The sequence below is a fragment of the Polypterus senegalus genome, chromosome 3 (assembly GCF_016835505.1).
Source record: "Polypterus senegalus isolate Bchr_013 chromosome 3, ASM1683550v1, whole genome shotgun sequence".
Taxonomy (NCBI): Eukaryota; Metazoa; Chordata; class Cladistia; order Polypteriformes; family Polypteridae; genus Polypterus; species Polypterus senegalus.
In genome coordinates this window covers 52,100,239-52,122,768 of record NC_053156.1, presented here as the reverse complement: position 1 = coordinate 52,122,768, position 22,530 = coordinate 52,100,239, and the positions used below count along the sequence as shown (strand labels likewise).

General features: G+C 38.4%; 1 protein-coding gene across 5 annotated transcripts in view; it reads right to left on the bottom strand.

Annotated features, from left to right (window-relative positions):
* Positions 1-22,530, bottom strand: part of kdm6ba (lysine (K)-specific demethylase 6B, a) — a 392,876-nt gene that overhangs the window by 13,724 nt on the left and 356,622 nt on the right. For 4 of the 5 annotated variants that reach the window (XM_039747183.1, XM_039747185.1, XM_039747184.1 and 1 more), the window contains 10 exons: positions 13,786-13,875; positions 10,083-10,242; positions 9,393-9,522; positions 9,014-9,121; positions 8,493-8,718; positions 8,268-8,339; positions 7,623-7,796; positions 7,055-7,207; positions 3,898-4,464; positions 281-3,405 (listed from right to left, as the gene is read on the bottom strand). In XM_039747183.1, coding sequence (XP_039603117.1) covers positions 281-3,405; positions 3,898-4,464; positions 7,055-7,207; positions 7,623-7,796; positions 8,268-8,339; positions 8,493-8,718; positions 9,014-9,121; positions 9,393-9,517 — 4,550 coding nt within the window. In that variant the 5' untranslated portion in view covers positions 9,518-9,522; positions 10,083-10,242; positions 13,786-13,875. The remainder of the gene's footprint in view (positions 1-280; positions 3,406-3,897; positions 4,465-7,054; positions 7,208-7,622; positions 7,797-8,267; positions 8,340-8,492; positions 8,719-9,013; positions 9,122-9,392; positions 9,523-10,082; positions 10,243-13,785; positions 13,876-22,530) is intronic. The other variant, XM_039747187.1, reaches the window with a different exon arrangement.

Sequence of the window (22,530 nt, the reverse complement as noted above, 5' to 3'; positions counted from 1 at the left end):
GTTAGTACATAATAAAAGGATTAAAAAAATCCATTAGAAAAAAACAATCTTTACTAATTGGCCATTCCTTGCCACTTAAATGTGATGGTAGTTATACAAACCACATCCTGTTATCTTATGCATATTTATGTTAAAAAAAAAAAACAAAAACACAAAACTACATTATATGGCACTAAAAATCAGAACACTCTAATATACTGATTTTAAACTGAACACTAAGTGGGTGCTTTAATATTAAGAGTGTAATACTATTAATTCAAAGGGCTCTGATCACACTTACTTGCAGGCCCGGATCACTTCACTAGCCGCGTTTTTAATGGTGATTTCTGAAAGGGGAATTCGCTTCTCCTCCACCTCCGAAGCAATAAAGGTCTCACGATCCCCACTTTCCACTTTAATCAGACGAATTTTCAGCTCTTTAGGGGGACCATCAGAAAGTGCCTTCAGCTTTAGAAGGTCTGCGGGTCCTAAAGAGCTTCCAGCTTTATGGTTTCCGCCAGAAGATACTGTTGCTGATGCCTCTTCCTTCTTAACATTTCCAGAGTTAGACGACCTCTTTGATTCACCCTTTGTGGATGCTGCGCTAGTTCCTTCCGCTTTGCTTTTCTCTCTGCCTTGAACCTCTTTGCTCTGCATGTCCAAATTTCCTAGCACCTGTCTGCTCTTATCCTTATGAGCTTTGCTTTCTTTATCCTTGTGCTTCTGTGAACTACATCTGCTGCTGAGCCCATTTCCTGAGGAGGATGTGGAGGCAGACAAAGAATCCCTTTTCCGGTGCTTTTTGTGCTCTTTCCTACTTCTTCGTCGATGTCTATCTTCAATCTTCTGTCCTTTTCCTGATTTTTCCTTCTCCATCTCTTTTTCTCTTTCCTTTTCATTTTTTCTGTCTTTGTCTGCCTTTACACAGCAGCTTCCTTCTGGAATTTCATATCGCGTCAAAAGAACTTCACAACTACGTCCCTGCTCTGCAAGGGATGTCTTTGACACTGATGTCTGCTTCCTTTCCTCCTTCACCTTATTCACCTTTTTACTCATTATTATGCCATCCTTTTCTGTCACTGGCATGACCTTAGTTTTGTCTTGCCCCTCACAAAAGTCCTGCTTAATATCTGCATCAGTTCCCATTTCTTCTTGCTTTATTTCGGTTTTATTCGAGTCTCTTGAGCTACATTGGGTAATCTCTTTTTTGGGCACCACAGAATGAGTTTTACTGCACCACATTTCTTCATAATCTGAGGTAGTTAACTGAGAAGAAAATGCTAGTGATTCACTGCATACAGGACTCTTTCTGGGGAAATCTCCACTGATGGACGGCTTGTACTTCAAAGAAGATCCACTGCTTCCACGACTTCCAGCTGGCGGTCTACCAAAAGGGCCACCCCTGTAGGAATATTTTTGACTTTCAAGTACTGAAGCAAGAGATTTAAACATGTTACCTACTCCAGTCTGCTGGAGTGGGGCATAAGGGGGAGGAGAGTCTTGTGTCTCATTCAACGCAGTTTCATGGTGTTCCTTCATGGAGCACAACTTCTCTTTGTCATTTTTAAAGATAGACTTTTCAGGAGTTAATTTCTTCTGTAATTTGTCTTCAGATTTTTTGACATCAATATTCTCAGAAACATCACAAACTCTAGAATCCTGGTATTTGCTACTGGAAACATGATCCTTAACTGGGGATTCTGTTATATCCAGTTGCCTAGGTTTTCTTGTATAACTGGGACTCAATTTCACCGGGCTTCTAGTATCCTCTTCAGAAAAAGAGGAAGACCGGCTGTAAGATGATGACAGAGAAGCCACAGACCCCTGCCTACTGAGAACAGGTGGAGTCTTGTTGACTGCATTAATGTTAAGGCTGGAGCTTTGCAGAGTAGCTTTTGGTCTTTCCAGCAGGGGAGGAGGTTGACCCCTTTCTGTTGTGGCTTGTATGCAGCTCCTAACCGGGGAGACACAGCTATACTGATCCTTAACTTGACTGGTGTTCTTATATAATTCTTCTTTTTTAATAGACTCATCCAACATTTTCATGATATTGGCTAAACCGTCAGGCAAAATGGTGGACAATTCTGATGGCTCCTCAAACTGATCAGCCTGACCACCAGGGCTGGCAGAAAAATCTTCAAACAACTTCTTACCATTTTCTATTTTTACAGGTTCTGTCTCTTTTTTTATTACTACTCCTTTTAAGCAATCCTGCCGTCTGTCCATTGTAAAACATGGAGATGTTGCCCCCTGGGATGGTGTCCGATTGCCTCTTACAGCTCCTAGCATTGCTAGATCTTTGGGTAAAACTGCTGCTGTTTGTTGCATTAATAGACCATCCATTTCGGAGGGTCTGTAAGATGTAGTTCCTGAGGTATTTGGTGACTGTGATACCTGAGGTCCTTGCATCTCCCTGCTGTTTTTGCTTTCACTCCTGTTCCTCTGCTTCTCCTGCTCAGCACCAAGGTCAAGTCCAGGAGTTTTTGGTCGCTCGTCTTCAGCTGGAGAGGCGGGGAGGTGAATAGCATTACTATTTCCAGTTGTCCAGTAAAGAGAAGATGCTGACATTCTTGCTGTATCTTTCTCAATACATCGTTGCTGGAACTTTTTATTTGAAACAGACTGAGCTGGAGACACCTTGTCATCATTACAAGTCAAAATGGGCATTGTATCATTTACATTTTGCTCCTCCTTCTCCACCTCCAATAATTCTATTTCACTTTGTGTCCGCCTTTCAAGTTCTGCATCCAACTTGTCCAATACCTCCTCAATGCTTTGAGTTTTTCTAGGAAAAGATTTATGGTAAGGGCTTTCATGAGCCTGAGAAGATAAGGGTTGATCAGACAATGGCTGGACTGTTTCAAATGCCGTAGGTGGGGGAACAGTAGGTTTAGCAGTATTCACATTTTGCAGTCCACCAATTTCCTTTTCGTTACTCATACTTTTCACTTTTGACTGTTGAAAACTGGTCCTAATGTTAGGGCTAATTACACTGGATGAAGGAGCAGCAGTTACAGAAATGTTGCTGTGATCATAGAAGGACTCCTGCTTAACTAATGGCCCATGTACATCTTTGCCATACATTGACCCAATTCCATCAGTTACTCCAGGATTCACAAAGGCTGATGAAAGAGATAAATCTTTCCTGGAGTCTCCCTTCCAGTCTGCTGTAGTCCTAATAAGGTTTCCCACTGTGGTGCTACCAGTGGAGGGTGCTGTAACCTGAACTGTTTTGGAGGTGCTGCTGCTGTTGTACATACTGGCATGATTAATGTTAGTGGCAGTGGTAACAATGGCAGCTGTTCCTGACAAGGAAGGGGGGCTGGATGGTTTATGCTCATGCACCACCAAAGCTGTATCCCCTTCTGAAGGTCGGTTATGACCCTGAGTTTCAAGCCCTTGGCTACGGGAGTACAGTCCTGCTGTCTAAAAAAGAGAAAAAAATACATTTTTGTAGTTGGTCATCAAGGCCGTTAATGAATGTTTAATTTTTCAGTTTCAATTATATTTTATACAAAATTGGTTCACATAATGATTTAATGGTCTGTCTTTCCTCAGGTGTGAAAATCCAATCATCCATCCACCCATGTCCATAATGACTTGCCTAGGTTGAGGGACTCAACAGCTTATCCTAATATTGAAGAATCCACAATATGAATCAGTCCTAAATCTGACCTCAATTCATTGCAAGATACAAACACATTCATACTAAGCAGGTTAGAAAGGTCAGTCCAGGACATTGGGAAGAATCTCTGAACAGGTCAAATACACTTGATATAGATGGCACTCCAACTTGGCAACTCCAATCACTCAAAATGGGATCCAGGTACTCAAGATGGAAATGATAAGCACCTTAACATTATAAAATGCTAGGGGATAAAAGACAGAATGGTAATAATGAAATCCTATCATACTCACTAGATGAGAGCCATTGCCACCGGATGATGAATGCTGTTCTTTTCTCCAGACTTCACTCGATGAGGCTGAAGATGACACAGTGGCCAGGCTATGAGGAGTTCCAGCAACTGTGCTATTGTTGGGTTGGTGATGAGTGTTATAAGGCACACAGGTAATATCTGCTGGTGAGACGCTTTGCTGCTCAAGTCTAGCCTGCTGGCTATCACTACCTATGACACGAGGCTCTCTGGAGTCACTTCTCGGATTGCCCCTGAGCTCATTCCGGGCTGCACTTTCAACTGTCAGCCGGCTTTGATTGTAACTGTTGCGGTTTCCTTCTCCTGATGCTGAACATTGTAATTGATGCTGGCTGTTTAAAGTACTTGGTAATATATTGGGGCTGTTAATGCTTGCACCGTCATGAATCTGGTTCATCAAGGAGCTGGTGGTAGTCTGTAGCTGTGATTTGGAGTTACTTCTGTTGATGAACTGAGGTGGAGATGTTAAGGCAGGAGGGCTAAGCGATGAGGAGGTGTTGCTTAAATTTGTTCGACATGGATAACCTCCTAAAATATTCTTCTGCTGATCCTGTCATAGAAGAGAAAATCAGATTCTTTTAAAAACTGATACACTGCTGCAGATTCAAAAAAAGAACTTGAGCAAAAAAAATTAATAAGTAAAAAATAAACATTTAGCTTTAAACCTTTGATTTTTCATTCTTGTGTTTTTCTTACAAAGTGGATTATTGTTTAATATGTCAACCTTTTATAATAAAAGGTCCTGCAAAGCCACACAAAAAATGCCTTGTACACTTGTTGTGTCAACTTTATTTATTGATTCGATGATAAATAAAACCAAAGCATGTGTATATAATTTTTCCATATATACACTAGCCTCGGGTTTTGAGCAAGTTCTGTACCTACAGACTTTGTAACCAGATTTTGTATGTAAGTTGGAAATTGCACTGAAAATGCCTGTTAATGGTAAAAATCTATAAACTCCATAGTGCTTTACTATTTATTTAAAAAAAAAAAATCAAAATTATTAGTAAAATAACAATGAAGAACTATTACTGCACTTTAAATTGCATTAAAAAAATGCTTAAACATACAGTCATGGCCGAAATTATCGGCACCCCTGGAATTTTCCCGGAAAATGCACCATTTCTCCCAGAAAATTGTTGCAATTACAAATGTTTTGGTATACACATGTTTATTTCCTTTATGTGCATTGGAACAACACAAAAAACAGAGGAAAAAAAAAACCAAATCTGAAATCATGTCACACATAACTCCAAAAATGAGCCGGACGAAATTATTGGCAACTTTACAAAATTGTGGGTAAATCATTTAATTTCAAGCATATGATGCTCCTTTGAACTCACCTGTGGCAAGAAACAGGTGATGGCAATATAGCAATCACACCTGAAGCCAGTTAAAATGGAGAAAAGTTGACTCAACCTTTCTGTTGTGTGTCTGAGTGTGCCACGCTAAACATGGAGAACAGAAAGAAGAGCAGAGAATTGTCTGAGGACTTGAGAACAAAAATTGTGAAAAAATATCAACAATCTCAAGTCCATCTCCAGAGATCTTCAGGTTCCTTTGTCCACTGTGCACAACATAATCAAGAATTTCACAACACATGGCACTATAGATAATCTCCCTGGATGTGGACGGAAGAAAAGAATTGATAAAAGACTGCAACAAAGGATAGTCCGAATGGTGGCTAAACAGCCCCATTCAACCTCAAAACATATTCAAGCTGTTCTGTAGACTCAGGATGCAACAGTGTCGGCTCAAACTTTCCGTTGACATCTGAACGAAATGAAACGCTATGGCAGGAAAGTCAGGAGGACCCCAGTGCTGACAGAGAAACAAAAAAGCGAGACTGGAGTTTGCCAAAATGTATTTGAGGAAGCCAAAATCCTTCTGGGCGACCGTCTTGTGGACGGATGAGACCAAAGTAGAGCTTTTTGGTAAAGCTCATCATTCTACTGTTTACAGAAAATGGAATGAGGCCTACGAAAAAAAGAACACAGTACCTACAGTCAAACATGGTGGAGGTTCTAAGATGTTTTGGGGATGTTTTGCTGCCTCTGGCACTGGATGCCTTGACTGTGTGCAAGGCATCATGAAATCTGAAGACTACCAAAAGATATTGGGGTGCAATGTAGGGCCCAGTGTCAGAAAGCTGGGTCTGCGTCAGAGGTCATGGGTGATCCAGCAGGACAATGACCCCAAACATACTTCTAAAAGCACCCAGAAATGGTTGAAGACAAAGCGCTGGGGAGTTCTGAAGTGGCAAGCAATGAGTCCGGATCTAAATCCGATTGAACAGTTATGGAGAAATCTCAAAATTGCTATTGGGAGAAGGCGCCCTTCAAATCTGAGGGACCTTGAGCAGTTTGCAAAAAAAGAGTGGTTGGAAATTCCAGTTTAGAGGTGTAACAAACTTGTTGATTGTTATAGGAACCGCTTGACTTCAGTTATTTTTTCCAAAGGGTGTGCAACCAAATATTAAGTTGAGGGTGCCAATAATTTTGTCCAGACCAGCCTGGTTTTTGAGATCTGTGTGACATGATGTCATATTTGGCTTTTTTTCTCTGTTTTTTTGTGTTGCTCCAATGCACATAAAGGAAATAAACATTGTATACCAAAACATTTGTAATTGCAACAATTTTCTGGGAGAAATGGTGCATTTTCTGTGAAACTTCCAGGGGTTCCAATAATTTCGGCCATGACTATAGTACAGTTTTTGATAACTGCAAAGTACCTCATAGAGTTGGAAAAGGAAAAAATGATGGAATGAAAACCCACCACTAACTGATATCTCATTAGAGAGGTTATCTACCATTCAGTTTAACAGCCAACTGCTTTCTTAGGACAGAACTTATCGCAGAGCTGGGAGTTGCATTTTGTGGTATGCGCACATGTAAACACAAAATAAATGAAACCATACAGTATCATTCCTCACCATTAGCATCAGATGCTACATTAATATCTGCACACACTATTTCACTTTGCTAATTAAGTGAAATTCAGCTGAAAATAAAAGCTGTGTTTTTTTTTGCTCATTTTTATCTGCAGAATAAAAGTGAGACAAGAATGTCATATCCCAAGACAGACCTATACTTATTTATTAAATTATTGTACTACTAAAAGCAATATCTGAATCTCACCTGGAAATCAGCCTGTGTGCTCTTCCTTTCAGGGTGATGCCAGGAATGGCCACTCTTATGCAGAGGGTTCCATAGGTTGGGCTTAGACTGCTGGTAATGGCCTTGATGGTGAGGGTTTGTGATAGGTGTTCGCTGTAACCCTCCATGGTGCACCTAGGTCGTCGTTAGTCCAACAATGAGATAAAAATAACTGAGCATCACATGGTTACATTTAATGTTATAAAAGCATGTATATAGAATGACTGGAAAACCAAGCAAAAAGGAACTGGGTATCTGTTAAAGTAGCATCTTAAAATCATTTCTTGCATTGTTTATCCTAACTAAAAAAAAAAATATATGAAAATATATCATGAACCAAAATGTTAAAATGTGCTGACCTACAGGTATACAGTATAAATAAAAAGCAAATTACCAAAAATTGAAACCGCACTAAACTGAAAGACAGACAAATGATTATGTGAATTAATAAGTTAACATAATAGTTTTAGAAACTCTTCAAAACATTTATATCTGTACCTACAGCAAAAAAAAAAACAAAAAAAAAACCCTTTCAGAACCTCAATCTTACCTGATCAGGACTACTGCTTCTCTTTCTCTTCACTTGACTTGGAATCTCATCATTTGGTGCAGCACTGGAAATCATGTGATGAATACCTGGCGTGTGATGGATCACCGTATGGTCCATATGAGTAGCAGGACGTTTTAGTTGACAATTGTTTTTCCCTGGAAAATTTCTGGGTTGCTATAGAAGTAATAATTAAAATTCATGTTAAAAAGTTAAATACTCTTGGATTTTTCTCCTTTTATATTGAATTCACAGTCAAATCAAAATGTTTGTTCCATTAAAAGGTACAGTAGACTGCGTAAAACATTAAGCTGGTATTCCTGAAAAATACTGTGAACACAAAGTGTGAAACTCAGTTAAAAAAAGAAAACTCAAGTAAAAAAAAAAAAAAATTCTTCATAAACAGTTTAAACATGCCACTGCGATAGGTAAAATTAATTTTCTTCTCTTCAGTTTTCTAAGAAAGCGCTACAGCATTTTATTTTCTCTAATACAATGATTGGGAATGAGCACCATGGCAACTGATACAGGAGGAAACTAAAGAGTGGGCAGCTGGAGAAGAGCTCTTCTACAAAAAGCTGAAGAGTAAGAAGTCATTATGCATGCACAACAATGGCAAATAATGCTATGCTATGCAAAAATCATTACCTGCTGTAGAAGGCTCCACACATCAACAACCAAAGGCAGAGTGCGAGGCCGATGCTGGTGAGGATTAAGAAACTACAATCATAACGAAAGGAGAAAGAAAGTGTTCTAGTTCATTCTGTCTCTCAAAATATACAAAATGTTCCTTTACTGCAGGTCTGCTTTTTGTCCCCAATTTTCACAATAATAAATAAAGTAGAACTTAATAAAAAGAGCAATCTTTCTTACCCGCTGCAGCTGGCTAACATGTGTGGAGAGGTGGTTGTAGCCGCCACCATACGTCTGATATCGTAAGGCGTTCTGATAACAGCGCAGTGCCTCCTCCAAGTCCTGCTCCGATTCATAGATTTGCCCCAGCTGCTCCCACAAACGTGGCTGATGCTGATCTCGCAGCAGGCTTTGTGCTAAACCATGAATGGCATCAATCTTGTCATGCAATGTACGGGGCAGAGACCTATAAGTGAGTTAGCAACAGTTATATTCTTAAAGTAGTTTTGAATCAAAGTAGACTTTTGTACTAAACTGAAATTTATGCTGCTACAACTTCGACTAGAAAACACATGAATGGCATAGTACTTATTTCTTGATGGATGCTTATTCCACAGATTTCTGAATTATTAGAATAAGATTAATATTCAAAAACTGTTGTTATAAAATATACCTACTTTCTGCTAGTACAGAGTGGCACATACATTTCCATGAAATGTCTGGTAGATTTCTTACTTACTAGTGTTTCACAATTTACTCACCCAGCTGAAACCATGAGCTTGTTGGGATGTACAAGACCACTCATGTGAGGAGGAGGAGGAGGAGGAGGGTGAGGTGGAAGGGATGGTTGGCTTGTGCTGCTAGCACACCTACAAGGGAAACAAAAATTGATGAAGACCTCAAGTAAGCAAGTGCTTCAGCACATAAGGTTAGCTTGCACCCAATAATGAAGTATTAACTCCTTTTCAAAGTTGTTAGTACATAACACACCAGTTTATAGTTGGCAGGGTTTACTGGTACAGTAAAGATATTTTGTTTCTAAATCTGAAAAACAATGCATAGATCCCTAGATGTTGTATTTAAATTCATGTTACATTTGGTGTTTCATAATATTTAGAATAACCCCAAGACTGTGCCTACCTGGATGATGGTGGAAGCCATGAACGGCCCCCTGTGGGTCCCCATCCTCTGCCTTGGCTTAGGCTTTCCAGAGGAAAATTATCCTGTGTGCTGCGCCCCCCAAACTGATCCGATGTGTGATGCATCCAGCCTACCAGACACACAAAACAGAAAAAAGGCTTATCTACTTCTAAAATAAACTATTGGCAATCTTGCAGTCTTCACTTTCTGTACTTTCACATAACAAACTGTTAACAAACCACAGAATACATAACCATTGTCTAGCAATGCCCTGTTGGCAACCCCACATAAAGGGTATAGACAGGAAATAAACTAAAATTGAATGAAGGCATGAAGATGTATGTGAGAGTATCATATGATCACTTAGCAAATTAACAAATATTACCAAATATTACAAGGATAAATGTTTATAAATGGAATACAAGAAATATGATGAGCATATGGTGTTGCTTTCAGCTTATATTTAGTGTTAAACTGTTTAAAAGTACAACCACAACTACATTATTCAGGTCAAAAAGGTTAAAAGGGTATCCGTCTCTTACATGTATTTAAGAAAAACAGAACAAGCATTGGCATAACAAATTACATTCCGAGTATATATGCAGTGTTATTGCATAACATCAAAATCGGAATTAGATCATTTTGTTCATCACAACTTGAACCTACTGGGACACTAAAGTGCCTGCTTACCACAGTAACTGTATTTGCCAGTTCCTCACCTACTGGCCGGCCTGCTCCTAATTGTCTTGCTTAACAGAGAGATTCAAGATCCCTGTTCGTACTTGTGGGTGCTTAATCGAAATTCAAGATCACTTGTCAGCAAATGTGTTCACTGCTGCTCCATCATACCCTGAAACGATACAGAAAATGGGAGATGTGAGAAATAATTAGTGCTGACAACACTCGGCACAGAACAATATATCTTTGTCAAATGCCACATGCTAAATGTTAAGGGAGATATGCGATTGGAGCAGCTGAGATTTAATAAAAAAAGGCAAGTCATGCAGGACTCTCATTCATAGATTGGCTATTTATGCCAGGTGGAGAGTTCTTCACCCCAACAATCCAGAATCTTCTGCTACAGTTATACATATGTATACAGTTAAAAACTTATGTGACATTCCCAGAAGGTGGAGCATGTTAAGCATACAAAATTAGTGTATCATTCTAAGATTTATAAGCAACCACACAATAGTATTTCTATTTGATCCTCCAATAAAAAAATGCAAAACAATTCACACTTATAAAGACATGAACAATTTACTTACCTTTCTAGTGAGCTCAGTCAAGCTGGCTAGGCCAGCATCTGTCGGTTAATCCTTTTGCTTAGTACAAGATGCCTCTTGGACATCTTCAAGTTCACATGTTATGGACAATCCTCACTCTCTATACTCCACTCCACTCCCCCATTTCAGTGTTAGCTACCCCCTCCACCTTTAGGCCAATTTCTTGTTTGTACTTGGGCTAGTTGTTCATAAATGAAGATGCTCAAATACTACACATATTGCACTTGCATGCTCTTATGTTCAAGTCTAACAGGAAAGGAGAAAAGAGCAGTACTCCATTAAAAATGGGGCTACTCATTAAAAGCAGATATTTATAGAAAGAAACATTGAAGTGGAGGTTTTGGAAAAAGCAGCAGTACTAAAATTAAATCAGTATCAAAACAGAATAGGGAAGAATGATGTGTTCTGTAAAATGTTTAAGTGTCTGTCCCTCCTCCATGTACAAGTGAAGCAGGATTAAAAACATTAAGGAGTATTCAATCCCCCGCATTCTTTGGTTGACATTAGAAAGAGTAGCTTATTCACTTACTCTTAAAATAGGAATGAGAAGCTTTTTTGGTCATATATGAATCACTGGGCTGTGGTGGGCTGGCGCCCTGCCCGGGTTTGTTTCCTGCCTTGTACCCTGTGTTGGCTGGGATTGGCCGTGACCTTGTAGTTAGGATATAGTGGGTTGGATAATGGATGGATGGATGGATGAATCACTGGGTTTGAGAGGACTGAATAACAGGAATATATACGTGCAATCCTTGTTTCATAGGAGAGCATTAAATCGACAATATATTTAATACGTTCCCCTAAATAAATTTATACTTTCGTAGAGTGTGCTTCTCTTCCCTTTTGTGTTATTTTTTGTTTTTTCCTTACTAGTTTTAGAGAGTCAAACATGATTCATCAAAAAAAAAAAAAACCATACCTATGCATTTAAATCATTTATGGTGTGACTGGGTTTTTCAGAAAACAAATGATCTACTTTGCCAAATGTTGTAACTATTAGAAGCAGTGTGCAATAATGTAAAGAAATTTCCTTTATATAAAGATTTGTCTCTTTATTCAGTTACACATGCAAACAAACATTACACCTTTACTGTTTGTAATGGAGGCGGCATGGTGGCGCAGTGGGTAGTGCGCTGCTGCCTCGCAGTTAGGAGGTTCTCTTCCTGCGTCCTCCCTGCGTGGAGTTTGTATGTTCTTCCCGTGTCTGCGTGGGTTTCCTCCCACAGAACAAAGACATGCAGTTTAGGTGTATTGGCGATTCTAAATGGTCCCTATTGTGTACTTGGTGTGTGGGTGTGCGTGCCCTGCCCAGGGTTTGTTTCCTGCCTTGCGCCCTCTGTTGGCTGGGATTGGCTCCAGCAGACCCCCGTGACCCTGTAGTTAGGATATAGTGGGTTGGATAATGGATGGATGGATGTTTGTAATGGTTGTTTACACTATCCATGTCACATGTGTATTGACAGTATGCACAAACCTTTGTTTTCATCTACCATGGTAACATAACTAGTCTGAAAACTTGACTATTCCAATATCCCAATTCAAGGTTGCAGGGTGGAAGAGCCTATTCTAGCAGCAGGCATAAGACATTATTCAAAACTGGACGGTGGAGGGAGGTCTATTTAAAGGACTAACATGTATATACACACACACATCACCAACCTGAAATTGTAAACGAACCTGCTTGTATTCAGAGTGTAAAAAAAACTAAATGTAAACGAACCTGCTTGTATTCAGAGTGTAAAAAAAACTAACAGACACAGAGAAGTGCAGACAAATGTGACATAAACAATGCCCAGATGCAAGATTTGAACACTGGATACATGAGGCAGTTGCACTAACCACTGTGACACATTCCTTCACAATAATAAACATCAAACAGGGCAGAATCTCGGGCATTTGAATTAGTCTGGTACCAGCATGAAAGCAACAATTACAATTTTGAAACTTTCTGCATGTCTGTGTGACTGTGTTTCCTGTTCATTTCAATTCATTCTATTGGGTATCACCCATGTGTTTGACTTGCTTGCCAAAAATATTCATGACATGGGGTTATTTTTGCACAGCGGCTCTTATATCAGAGTAGTGCCATGCTACCACCACATGGTGGCAGAAAAGAACAGCAAACCTTACTTTTCAAGTGTTAATACTGAAGAACACACTGTTTGGGACCTACAGGAGGAAGGCAGCAATTTAATTTAACACATTCAGCACTGGAAACAGTACTTACAATACTACATAACAAATCAACTCAGGCCCCTTCTTCAGGCAAGATGGGGCCTGAGTTGCCTCGAAAGCTTGCATATTGTAATCTTTTTAGTTAGCCAATAAAAGGTGTCATTTTGCTTGGCTTTTCTCTACGTTCATAATGGCTAACACGGTACAACACCCTAGTACTACTTTAACCACTAGAAGGCACTGCAATACCACATGCTAATTAGATACTGCCTCATCTAATCACATTTATTGACCTTTATGCAACCTACTCTCACTGTTATCAGTTAGAAAAGTATCTGATTAATGAGTAGGCAAATATTGATGACAAACATAATGAGTTAATTCCAAAAGAAATGAAAAAAATGATTTGAGATGAAGTGGTTTGAATATATGAGATCCAAGTTTTTACACAGTACAGTGTATGTGCTGAAATAATGGATGGATGGTTACTAACTGTTGGGACTGAGAGATTTGTATCTTTAACAAAGACCAATACCATAGAAAAAGCCCAGCTTTTTGGTTTTGTTTAGTTGAGTGAGGATAACCTAATTTAGACAAACTCTGAATGTACATGGTCAACTTTGGGAAAACATATTTGTAAATAAAGGAGTCTGTATCACTACTGCAAAATGCATTTGTGTTGGAACAGGTGAAATACCCCTAATGCACAAAGACATATTTAAAAACAGAATACCTTACAATCTCCTTTGGAGTCCAGCCCACTTTCTATATTAAATATATTTGGTTTCCTTATCTCAACAGATTAAATATTGCCTTTTTTAAAGAAAACCAAATCTGACCTCCCCTCCTCAAGGTTTCACCATTTTGTAAATATCAGCAGAACCTTGGTAAGATCTCAAATATCTACTTAAAAACTGAAGTTTCACAGAGCTTACCTGTGAACATGCGCTTGATTAATTTCTTTTAAACGAAGGCTTCAATTCACTTTCTCCATACAATCATCTCAGGGCATTGATTTCAATACACTGTACATAAACAAAAGAAAGAGAACACAGAGGTCACTAGAGTGGGTGGATCAAGGTTGAGTGTATTTCTCTCCTGTATAATTCTGAACATTTTTTAAAAACACAAAAGTAGAGACACAGCACCATTTCAAGCCCGCCTTTCATCCTGCCAATGTCCTGAAACACAGCTGACAGTCAGACAAATTTTCTTTGAAGATGCCAAATGCAAACAATGAAAATAAAAACAAGCAGTATTACTATGTTTGGTATCAGCAGATCAGGCAGCCTTATTTTGTGATGTAAATACAGCATGTTTGATAAATCATACAGTGGGACAGAAGATCTTCAATACTAAAGACATGCCTTTGAAAGGAAAAACAGGGGATACTTATCAACAAGCAGGTATATAGCACAAAGAGCCATTAAACACAACAAAAATATCTCATCTGCTCTGTATATTATAAATGGATATTACACACACTTGTTCCTCTGTAGTACAGTCTTTTAACTGATTCAAGCCTCCGACTCTTTAATTCTGAAAATTCCATTTCACATGGTACCACTCGTATCAACAATAGACAGATTAACACATATTATATATTTCTGTTCATGTCTATGTTAAGAATGTTAAGAAAGACAAACAGCTAGACAAATTAATGTGAATGGCACTATGACAAACACTGAACTCTTTTTGCACCCTCCCCCCCAAAACCATAAGGGAAAATTAACTTGTTGTAGAAGCAACAAAAAACAAAGTCTAAGTGTTCATTTATTATAACAAATAAGAAGCATACACACACACACAATATGCCTGCAATATATTTAATGTATAATCTATACTAATAAAAGGCAAAGCCCTCACTGACTGACTCACTGACTCATCACTAATTCTCCAACTTCCCGTGTAGGTAGAAGGCTGAAATTTGGCAGGCTCATTCCTTACAGCTTACTTACAAAAGTTGGGCAGGTTTCATTTCGAAATTCTACACGTAATGGTCATAACTGGAGCCTATTTTTTCGTCCATATACTATAATAGACTTCTGCTCGATGGCCGTGGGAGGAGGAGTTACGCCTTCTACGTAATTTAGTGCCTGTCCATCAGCGGCAATCCAATAGAAACACTGCCGCTAAATATTCACGGGTGGAGGACTGTGCTTATGCAGACAAAGATGAGATGGTCAGGGTGGTGTTTGGCACAAACTCGGCGAAACTGCGAGAGAAACTTTTAAGTGCCAGGTCTTAGCTAACATTAAATACAGCCGTGGACATCGCACGAGATGGCACCAGCACAGCTGGGAACCTTCGATGCATGTACACCGAGCGGCTCACGTGAAATGACGCAGTGCACAGAGAAAAAGCAACAGTTCCAAAGAGTGCTGAACAAAAAACAAATTACACAATTGAGAAGGCAGCAAAAAAATATGAAGCGTCTGATACATACAAGCATATTCATAAGCGCAGCTACTGTGGAAACAAAGCACACGGTGGAAAAAGTCAATGTCCCGCTAAAGGAAGACAGTTTAAAAAAAAAAAACCCCGTGCATGCAGTGTGTCACATCTCAGATAAAGAGGAAGATGAGCGGTTTATTGATGCAGTAAGAAACAAATCGATGAATGAAACCTGTCATCTTTACAACGATTGACAAACACGGAATGTAACTTGAACACAGCACATCCTACATATACGAACCTGATTGAAAGAAATAATGATAATCAAATCCTTGATGACAGCAACACTCATAACACTCACAAAACAATTACTGTATATTGACAATCATGTTATGTTATTTTTAAAAATTTCCCTTTTCTTTTTCATAACTTCTTTCTTCTCCGCTGCAAAGCGCAGGTATATATACATATGTATATATATACCCCAACCTACATACTCTCAAATAGACCAACCACACGCCGTTGCGCAATGGTAGAGGCTTCGCCTCTAGCGCCGACGTCCGATTCCCGAGAGGGGGTGCACCGAGTATGTACATCTGATGACCCCAAAATTAGGGCGACATATATATATATATATATATATATATATATATATATATATACATATACACACACACACATATATATATATATATATATATATATATATATACACACACACACACACATACATACATATATATCAGCGCTTCCCGATTCATTTTACCCTCGCATCCCCTTGGTTTGAGACATATGAAAAAATATGCGGTTTACGCAGAAAGACAGATCACCAGTTGAGGCTTTATGAATAATGGATACTTTATTCGCCATCAATGATTGTTTTGGTAAAGCCATACTCAGTGTATTCATTAGATGAACGGTAAAAAAGTAAGAGCGAGGGGAGGGTGACTTATTGAGGCACGCAAGCGAAACCACAATAGCATGCATGCTCGATGTAGTGCGCCTCAACTCGTTTTGAATTGTGCGATCACATTCGAAAAAATATGTCTTTTCAAGTTCTATGTAGTCAACACAAATATCTTTGGTTGGAATGTAAGGCGAATTTACTCTTTACATTTGTATGGTGAAGAAAAATTTATGCAATGATGCCTACATTTAACTTACACTCCTACGAAAGACATTTCTGTCGACTAAATAAAAATTCCTTCTATTTAAAATTTAAATAGAACTTGAACAGATACGATAGTTCATAATATCCACGCAGACTTGCACGTAAGAGTGGGAGTCATCCGTTTTAACAAACAGCGTATTGCACTGATACGAAATAGCCTGCCCATTTAATTATTTAGGAATGGATAAATAAATTAAGATTTTCTATATATATATGTGTGTGTATATGTAGATATGTATGTACTGTATATGTATATATATGTTTATATATGTGTGTGTATATATATGTATGTATTTGTGTGTATGTATGTATGTGTGTATATGTAGATATGTATATATATATATATATATATATATATATATATATATATATATATATATATATATATATATGACAGCAACACTCATCACTCACAACAGTGACAAAACAATTACATTGACAATCATGTTACGTTATTTTCAAAATGTTTCCTTATCTTTTTTATTACTTCTTTAACACACTACTTCTCCGCTGCGAAGCGTGGGTATTTTGCTAGTCCTAAATAAACACCAGGGGCCTCATGTATAAACGGTGCGTATGCACAGAAATGTTGCGTAAGAACTTTTCCACGTTCAAATCGTGATGTATAAAACCTACACTTGGCGTAAAGCCACGCACTTTTCCACGGTACCTCATGGCTTGTCGTACGCAAGTTCTCCGCTCGGTTTTGCAGACTGGCGGCACCCAGCGTCAAAGCAATGGTACTGTTCCTGTGTGGTTACACCTTATTTTCCTGACGCGGCTTTATAAATACACTGAAACTAACCGCATATTGTTTATTAGTGTAACACATCTGATTGTAATTAACTTGTAACAATATAATGGTCCAGGGAATAGCCATAGTATTCCAAATACCATAACTGCTTTAGCGTTGTTACTCTCACTGCACCTTCTTCTTTCAGCTGCTCCCGTTAGGAGTTGCCACAGCGGATCATCTTTTTCCATATTACTCTCACTGCAGCACTCGGAGTATTTATATCACTGTATCTGCACAGCAGCAGCTGTTCGGAAAGAGAATTATCGGTATACAGCATGAGGCACACGCTACCTCAGCCACGGCAAAACGTTTTAAAGCCTTTCCTGTACGGACCTCGAGGTTCAGAAAAAGTTTCATCCCAAGAACTATAAACGCACTCAATCACTGCTCCTTGTAGAACTGTTTGTACTTATAAGTACAATTACCTCACTGTAAACTTGTACTACAGTTATAATATTGCACAACCTGAGCCACTTTATAAAGTGCGTATTTACATATGATGACAATATCATTTTAAGATGAAATGCAGCAAAATATGTTTATTATATTATACAGGTAAAACTTTAACTTCATTTAAATAATCTATATTCTTCACTGGGACTGGCGTGAAGGATAGAATAATTAAACATGTACTACGAAGATATTTCAATGTTCCTTAAACTTTTAAAGAATCAGTGCTCTAAGTTTACAGATGGCTTAACATCTATTACAGAGCTGATTGTGTGGCAATCGGTTACTTGGAGAAAGAAAAGCAAGAACTGCATGGGCGGCCACGCCAATACATATTGAATATAAAACAGAAAGAGAAAATAACGACACAGCTAAAAATGCAGCGGCAAATTTCGACAAAAGTTAAATGCTTGTGTCATGAGCACGAGGCGGCTAGTGTCTGCAACGGACGTGGCCATCCGCCGTGCATAAGCTACCTCACTGACATTGGCGGCTTAAGGAGCCACCGATTCTTTTCTGCCCAGTGCCACCACAAAACTAGAGCCGCCCTGATACTGCTGCAATAAATAATTTCATCGATGGTCGTGCACAATCGCTGCGCTGTAAAACCCATGTTTAATAACGTGCTTTAACTCTTAATGATATCACGTATACATCTCAGTATTTTAGTTATTCAGAGAGCTGTAATATCACGAATGTAATGGATTATGTGTACAGTCGGAGGAAGAGAGCCGGTTTAAGAAGCAAGTAGTGATTCACACACATAGATCACATAGAAGATCAAATACAAAACAAAGCATTTAACGTGCTACTTTAATTACGATGTGATTTGAGAAACTGGTTAAGTAAATGATTTTAAGATGACGTTTATGATGTTCTACTTTAATGACAAAATAAACTACGTGATTAAAGTGGAAATTTCGAGATTGAAGTTGACATTTCGTGCTTTTTTTCCCCACTGTGCCTTTTTTTTCTCTGTACCCTAAAAAGCTTTCATATGACACTCAGACGGTAGGCTACGACTCGCCTTTTAACGCGACTGATATCTGAGCTTTCAAGTTTCTCCAACACGCTATGTCACTCGATCAACTTCCTTTTGTTGATTATACCACGGTTTAATTAAACAAATAGTATATTTTTCCTTTGCCTCCACTTGGTATTCGCTGAAATCGTTATATTTTCCCCCGTGCTTTTCCCATTGTCTTTCCACAGAAGGCTGAGCTTAAGGGTGATTTATATTGATTTGCATATTCAAAGAGGCGTAATTCTGGGAGGATTTGGGGCGTTACATATTGCGCGCACGAGCGTTAGTTTTCACGCTGATCGGGATTTATATAGCGGAAGAACGTGGAAGTTGGAGTACGCACAGATTCCTGCATCTGGATTTTTCTGTGCGTAAGCACATTTCGGCTTTTGTGCTTACGCCATGTTATAGTGCGAGTTCTACGCACGGCGTTATACATGAGGCCCCAGGGCACTTCATAAAGCAAAATGTTAAGTCCAATTGAAAAACACTATAAAACAGAGGTGTATTATTGCTACCATAATTTTACCTTCGCGTCAGGTAAAATGAATGTTACATGGTTAAAATCGAGGAATCAACTGAACTTGCAGATGATGTGCAGTAGGGGAGCAAAGAGATCCAATTAACTTTATATGAATTCAGTGTGAATGTGTGCACGAGACTGTTTTATGATGAACAGATTGCACCTGTCAGAACTGACTTGTTCTGAGTCTTGTGCCCAATAATGCAGGGATATAGCACTAACTCCTTAAGCCATGAACTAGATTTAGGGAGTTTCAATCTGGACAGACAGATAAAGCTCATTTTGAATCCTGAAGAGTCCTTAAAACCTTCAATTTTAATGTTACAACTGACAAGATTAAATCTAGGGCATTAGGACCACAAAATTAAAGCAATACTGAAAAGTGTGTTTCAAACATTTAGGACAGTGAAAATATTTTGTTTGTCTCATGGACTGATACACAGTGCCAACTGTAAACAGATATTCTGGGGTTTCAGCCTTGAAAGCGAATATCAGATGATTCAGCATCTGACAGAAAGACAGCATTTGTTGATCCAACTGAGGTGTAATGTGATTACTCCATTCAGTCTAAGTCAAGTCTCTAGCTGTTATATTCATGTCGATCCCGGTTTGATGCTCTGTGTGGTATCTGAAGAAGATTATAACAGAGGTCTGGCAAAGGGCTCAAGCATGAGACAAAAACAGGAAAATTTTTTAACCTATTTTTTCTTTAAAAGTACCATTTATTGACACTGACTTCCACATTACAGCATAGTACTCAATTGGTAATAAGCATTTTTATTTTCTCTACTGTTTTTGGTTTTATTTGGCTGTAACATCTTAAATGCGTAATAAAGTAAACTCATTAGTATTTATGATTTTTTCTTGTACATGATGTAATCAAAGTTTCCAGATTCTTTTCTTTTCATATATAGTTGACATCGCAAAAAATCCATTAGAAACTTATGAACGGTTCATCAATTTACCAAAAGATAAACTTTTCGTGGCTAAGCGCAGGTGCATGTTACACAGACGAATGGAGAGTGACGGAGGCAGATGCTTGAAGGATGCAGTGGGCAATACAGTGACGTGTTTGGGAATTCCTTCTTGATGAGGTAACTACTTTCGCCATGACTCAGACAAGTAAGACAACAAAGTATTGATAAATAAACAGGAAGCTATAACTGCTTTAAGGGGGAATCCAAAAAATCAAACCTAAAAAAAAAAACACCACTTTTACTTTTCATAAACCATGCGTGTAAAGGAAACCAGATTCAGCCTGCTGGCAATGGGGGATTTCAGGTCTGCTGAGAAATTAATCTGAACAAATACTCAGGAGGTTGATATGCCTACACAGTTCTGGCACAGCACAGTCCAGGCTATACAATCACTTCTGCTGAAACATACCACAAAATATTAATTCAGTTTTAGTCGGCTATAAATTAAAACTTAAAAACACAAATATAAGGAGAATTTTCAAACATAGTACTCTTTTGTGTAAGAAGGAAGATGCTCCATTACTCTTTTCACAGAATCCCTAAACAGAAATGACAAGATGTGAGGCATGAATGAGAATAAAGGATTTAGTATCTTTAATAACTCATGATTTTTCCTTAATGTTAAACTACTTTTTACAGGTCAAATGGGGTCAGCACTGATACAATGAAGACAAAACACACCCTAACAATCATAACTCTCAAACCTACTTAATTGAATTCAGGTTTGAAGAAACCTAAGGCTATTGAGACAACATCGAGCATGGCATCAGTTCATTGCAGGGAACAGTTACGTATACACACAATCACATGGACCCAACTGAAGGGTCACCAAGTAACTTAACAGGCAGATGTAAGAGTTGGGTAGAAAACTAGGGGGTTCAAATAAATCTAAATCAGACATGGGGAGAACATGCAAACACCTACACAGATAGTTGTCAGGAATGAAATTCAAACCCAGGGCACTGGATCTGTATCATTTACTAACCACTACATGTAAAAAGAAGTGCAAAATACCTGATGAACTTAAAACTAACAAATGTTAAACATCTGATTTCAACATGTCAGCTAGAGTTACAAAGAATGAATGCTAATGCCAGTTAACAGTCAAGAAAGCAAATGAGAAAATGGAGACTACTTGGCCAGAAACAATACAATAAAAGAATCTGTGTAAGCCTAAATCCTGGGAGTGCTGATAGGATACTAAACCTTTGCACACATGCAATCCACAAAAAGGTATGCAATCAATCATAACTTTTTCTTTCCTATTAACATCAAAAATATTTACTTCCTGTTTTAAATTACAGTTTAGGGTATAAATCTGTGCCAAGGCATGTTTTCCTGCTTGAGGCAATACAGAATATTCAGAAGCAATGAAATGTGATTGAAGCCAAGTCAGTAAAATATAATAAGTGATTTATAGTTGAGCTGATTGAGTTTAATCACAGGGTGATCTAAACAATTACTGTTTGCCAACCTACACAGCCTATGAAATAAAGACAGGTACAACAGGTGTGAGGTGGGGCGATAGGACATTGATAATGAAAGCATCAACTGAGAGGAAGTGAACCTAGGTCATGTATGAAAGAGTACACACACTGATACAAAGGGAGGATAACAGTCTAATTTTTAAACACCCATGTACTGAAAACTCCAACAGCAGATTCAAAAACATTATTATTCAATTGTGTGTATGTAACCCATGACTTTTATTTTTGGTCTCCAACAGCCTATATGCACTTCAGTCAACAGTTGGATAAATACATATCTTAACAAACTGAATGAGGAGCTGAACAGCAATAAGGAAAAGTTTAAAAAAAACTCCAAAGCCAAAATAAACTACAAGTAAATTAAACATTATTTTGCTGATGTAGAAATCTACTAATTAAAAAGAAAAAAAATCAAAAAAATAAATGGCGTTCATTGTGTTTTGCAAAAGCAACAGATGAGGAACATAAAAAGCTAACCATCTGTGTAGAACAGTCACAAGACTGCAATTCAGATCCTGGTACACCTCATACTTTCACTGCAACCACTTTCTTAATCAGAAACCAATTCCTGTTTGCACATGAACTTCTTATTTCAAGGTTTGTCAGCATGTGGAGTCTGAAGTTGGTTAACACATTCAGTGAATATCAAGCTGCCTGTGAACACTTAAAATAGTCAGCAGAAACTGTCTATCATAAAAGGCAGAGTATACCAAACAAATAAAGGTGAAGCTAAAAAAAAATATGTAGCTCAAAAGGGCAAAATTCACTCCTCATATTTTCCTCTTCAAGAACACATGTGGAAAAAACCTAACAGAACCAGAGTTTGGCCTACCTAGAAAAACGAGGAGACAGGAATAC